This window comes from Oncorhynchus kisutch, linkage group LG28 (genome assembly GCF_002021735.2).
Source record: "Oncorhynchus kisutch isolate 150728-3 linkage group LG28, Okis_V2, whole genome shotgun sequence".
NCBI classification, from domain to species: Eukaryota; Metazoa; Chordata; class Actinopteri; order Salmoniformes; family Salmonidae; genus Oncorhynchus; species Oncorhynchus kisutch.
Genome location: NC_034201.2, coordinates 45,039,175 through 45,044,174, shown reverse-complemented (window position 1 = coordinate 45,044,174; position 5,000 = coordinate 45,039,175). Strand labels below are relative to the sequence as shown.

The 5,000-nt window shown below is 42.4% G+C and overlaps 1 protein-coding gene across 1 annotated transcript in view; it reads right to left on the bottom strand.

The window, feature by feature from the left end:
* Positions 1-5,000, bottom strand: part of LOC109873263 (calcium/calmodulin-dependent protein kinase kinase 1) — an 87,221-nt gene that overhangs the window by 64,555 nt on the left and 17,666 nt on the right. Inside the window, exon 2 of the mRNA XM_031807689.1 lies at positions 2,981-3,028. Within this exon, the coding sequence (XP_031663549.1) occupies positions 2,981-3,028 (48 nt within the window). The remainder of the gene's footprint in view (positions 1-2,980; positions 3,029-5,000) is intronic.

Below are 5,000 nucleotides of genomic sequence, written 5' to 3'. Positions count from 1 at the left end.
GTTATAGTGTATCTCTCTGTTATTATAGTGTATCTTTCTATGTTATTATAGTGTATCTCTATGTTATTATAGTGTATCTCTATGTTATTATAGTGTATCTCTATGTTATTATAATGTTATTATAGTGTATCTTTCTATGTTATTATAGTGTATCTCTATGTTATTATAGTGTATCTCTATGTTATTATAATGTTATTATAGTGTATCTTTCTATGTTATTATAGTGTATCTCTCTATGTTATTATAGTGTATCTCTATGTCATTATAATGTTATTATAGTGTATCTCTATGTCATTATAATGTTATTATAGTGTATCTATATGTTATTATAATGTTATTATAGTGTATCTCTCTATGTTATTATAGTGTATCTCTATGTTATTATAGTGTATCTCTATGTTATTATAGTGTATCTCTCTATTTTATTATAGTGTTTCTCTATGTTATTATAGTGTATCTCTATGTTATTATAGTGTATCTCTCTATTTTATTATAGTGTTTCTCTATGTTATTATAGTGTATCTCTATGTTATTATAGTGTATCTCTATGTTATTAGAGTGTATCTCTATGTTATTAGAGTGTATCTCTCTATTTTATTATAGTGTTTCTCTCTATGTTATTACAGAGTATCTCTGTTGGGTTTATCTAGTCTTAGTAGGTGTGGAATGAATCATCTATGGAACGGAACACCTCTTAGAAATTCACCCCAGTCCCAGTGCTCTAAAGCATTCAGTAGTCAGAGGAAACAGGATGAGATGCTTCATGGACACGCTCTACCGTATGATTCAAGTTCACATCAAAGCAGTGTGACTCGTCCACAGGCTTTCATAAAACAGGAGACAGACAGTACAAATAGCCTGAGGGATCATTCTTAAGAGAAACCACTTGTTGGATTAGGAGACAGGCAGTACAAATAGCCTGAGGGATCATTCTTAAGATAAACCACTTGTTGGATTAGGAGACAGGCAGTACAAATAGCCTGAGGGATCATTCTTAAGAGAAACCAATTGTTGGATTAGGAGACAGACAGTACAAATAGCCTGAGGGATCATTCTTAAGAGAAACCACTTGTTGGATTAGAAGACAGACAGTACAAATAGCCTGAGGGATCATTCTTAAGAGAAACCACTTGTTGGATTAGGAGACAGACAGTACAAATAGCCTGAGGGATCATTCTTAAGAGAAACCACTTGTTGGATTAGGAGACAGACAGTACAAATAGCCTGAGGGATCATTCTTAAGAGAAACCACTTGTTGGATTAGGAGACAGACAGTACAAAAAGCCTGAGGGATCATTCTTAAGAGAAACCACTTGTTGGATTAGGAGACAGACAGTACAAATAGCCTGAGGGATCATTCTTAAGAGAAACCACTTGTTGGATTAGGAGACAGACAGTACAAATAGCCTGAGGGATCATTCTTAAGAGAAACCACTTGTTGGATTAGGAGACAGACAGTACAAAAAGCCTGAGGGATCATTCTCAAGAGAAACCACTTGTTGGATTAGGAGACAGACAGTACAAATAGCCTGAGGGATCATTCTTAAGAGAAACCACTTGTTGGATTAGGAGACAGACATCTTTTCAAATTTCAGAAGGGGAGGGAACATTTGACCCATAGGCTTGCCTGTAAGTTATAAAGAGTGTGGGGTGGAGCTACCACTTTGCTTCAGCTCCTCTTTCTAGTACATTTTCTAACACATCTCCCCTCCAAGATGAAGAGGTAGCCAGCTAGAGAATACTATGGACCGACTGGAGCCCCCGTGGATACCCCTAGGACTCTAATATGAGCTATAGAGGGAACAGCTACGACTGAACATCTAAAAGATGGCCGTCTTCTATTGATGGTCAGGCCCTTTAAATGGAGATTGTTACATAAGCCTGTCCTGATTGACAAGGTAGACCCAGACAGACCCAGACAGAGACAGACCCAGACAGAGGCAGACAGAGACAGACCCAGACAGAGATAGACCCAGACAGAGACAGACCCAGACAGAGATAGACCCAGACAGAGATAGACCCAGACAGACCCAGACAGAAATAGACCCAGACAGAGATGGACCCAGACAAAGATAGACCCAGACAGATCCAGACAAAGATAGACCCAGACAGACCCAGACAAAGATAGACCCAGACAGACCCAGACAGGGATAGACCCAAACAGAGATGGACCCAGACAAAGATAGACCCAGACAGATCCAGACAGAGATAGACCCAGACAGACCCAGACAGACACAGACCCAGACAGAGACAGACCCAGACAGAGATAGACCCAGACAGACCCAGACAGACACAGACCCAGACAGAGATAGACCCAGACAGAGATAGACCCAGACAGAGATAGACCCAGACAGACCCAGACAGAAATAGACCCAGACAGAGATGGACCCAGACAAAGATAGACCCAGACAGATCCAGACAAAGATAGACCCAGACAGACCCAGACAAAGATAGACCCAGACAGACCCAGACAGGGATAGACCCAAACAGAGATGGACCCAGACAAAGATAGACCCAGACAGACCCAGACAGACCCAGACAGACACAGACCCAGACAGAGATAGACCCAGACAGAGATAGACCCAGACAGAGATAGACCCAGACAGACCCAGACAGACACAGACCCAGACAGAGATAGACCCAGACAGAGATAGACCCAGACAGACACAGACCCAGACAGACACAGACCCAGACAGACACAGACCCAAACAGAGGTAGACCCAGACAGAGATAGACCCAGACAGACAGAGACAGAGGCAGCGCACGGATAACACCAGCAGGGTTGACATAAGGTAATTGAACATGGGCTATTCCGCTCAGGGATAATATTGATTTGTCTTTGGTGTTAATCATAACAGACTGTACAATCAATGGGAGACAGTTCGATACAACGGGGACACAATGGTAAAGAAACATGCTATACCAATATCAGAAAGAGAAGAATTAAATCCAGGGTGTTCTGCATTAGGTCTAGGCTCACCTTGCCGATCTCATTCTTCAGCTTGTACTGGTTCAGCTGGATACAGTCCTGAAGCAGGAAGAAGACAAGAAAAGGGATAACATTTGTAAACGACAACATTTGAAAGAAAGACATGCGCCCTGCGGAGAGAAATAGACCATTGGATGACTAAAATATGGGCTTGGACACATTAACAAAATGTTCTTCACCGCCGAGCTCATAGAGACGTGATGTGTACGGTCACTCAATTCTGTTTACAGTCACAGATCAAATCAAATGTATTTATATAGCCCTTCTTACATCAGCTGATATCTCAAAGTGCTGTACAGAAACCCAGCCTAAAACCCCAAACAGAAACCCAGCCTAAAACCCCAAGCAGAAACCCAGCCTAAAACCCCAAACAGCAAGAAATGCAGGTGTAGAAGCACGGTGGCTAGGAAAAACTCCCTAGAAGGGCCAAAACCTAGGAAGAAACCTAGAGAGGAACCAGGCTATGAGGGGTGGCCAGTCCTCTTCTGGCTGTGCCGGGTGGAGATTATAACAGAACATGACCAAGTTGTTCAAATGTTCATAGATGACCAGCAGGGTCAAATAATAATAATCACAGATCCATCACAGAGCTGTTTAAACGGATGATTCTGAGCTCCATAGCAACCACTGATACGGAGACTTTTATCTCCCTCACCAACTTCAAACATCAGCTATCTGAGCAGCTAACCGATCGCTGCAGCTGTACATAGTCTATTGGTAAATAGCCCACCCTTTTCACCTACCTCATCCCCATACTGTTTTTATTTATTTACTTTTCTGCTCTTCTGCACACCAATATCTCTACCTGTACATGACCATCTGATCATTTATCACTCCAGTGTTAATCTGCAAAATTGTAATTATTTGCCTACCTCCTCATGCCTTTTGCACACATTGTATATAGACCCCCCCTTTGTTTTCTACTGTGTTATTGACTTGTTAATTGTTTACTCCATGTGTAACTCTTTGTTGTATGCTCACACTGCTATGCTTTATCTTGGCCAGGTCGCAGTTGCAAATGAGAACTTGTTCTCAACTAGCCTACCTGGTTAAATAAAGGTGTTCTCAACTAGCCTACCTGGTTAAATAAAGGTGAAATAAAATAAAAAAAATACTGCATGTACTCAACCAGGGTCAGTCAAAGGGGGACAGTCAACCAGGGGACAGTCAACCAGGGGACAGTCAACCAGGGACAAGGCAGAGAGAGGAGCCCTGCTCTGTTGGGTCGAGAGAGAGAGAGAGAGAGAGAGAGGCAAAAAACACACGCATTTCTTCACACAGGGTCGTGGGGTTAGACAGGGATGCAGCTTAAGCCCCACCCTCTTCAACATATATATCAACGAATTGGCGCGGGCACTAGAAAAGTCTGCAGCACCCGGCCTCCCCCTGCTAGAATCCGAAGTCAAATGTCTGCTGTTTGCTGATGATCTGGTGCTTCTGTCACCAACCAAGGAGGGCCTACAGCAGCACCTAGATCTTATGCACAGATTCTGTCAGACCTGGGCCCTGACAGTGAATCTCAGTAAGACCAAAATAATGGTGTTCCAAAAAAGGTCCAGTCACCAGGACCACAAATACAAATTCCATCTAGACACTGTTGCCCTAGAGCACACAAAAAACTATACATACCTTGGCCTAAACATCAGCGCCACAGGTAACTTCCACAAAGCTGTGAAAGATCTGAGAGACAAGGCAAGAAGGGCATTCTATGCCATCAAAAGAAACATAAGTTTCAACATACCAATTAGGATTTGGCTAAAAATACTTGAATCAGTCATAGAGCCCATTGCCCTTTATGGTTGTGAGGTCTGGGGTCCGCTCACCAACCAAGACTTCACAAAATGGGACAAACACCAAATTGAGACTCTGCACGCAGAATTCTGCAAAAATATCCTCTGTGTACAACGTAGAACACCAAATAATGCATGCAGAGCAGAATTAGGCCGATACCCACTAATTATCAAAATCCAGAAAAGAGCTGCTAAATTCTACAACCACCTAAAAGGAAGCG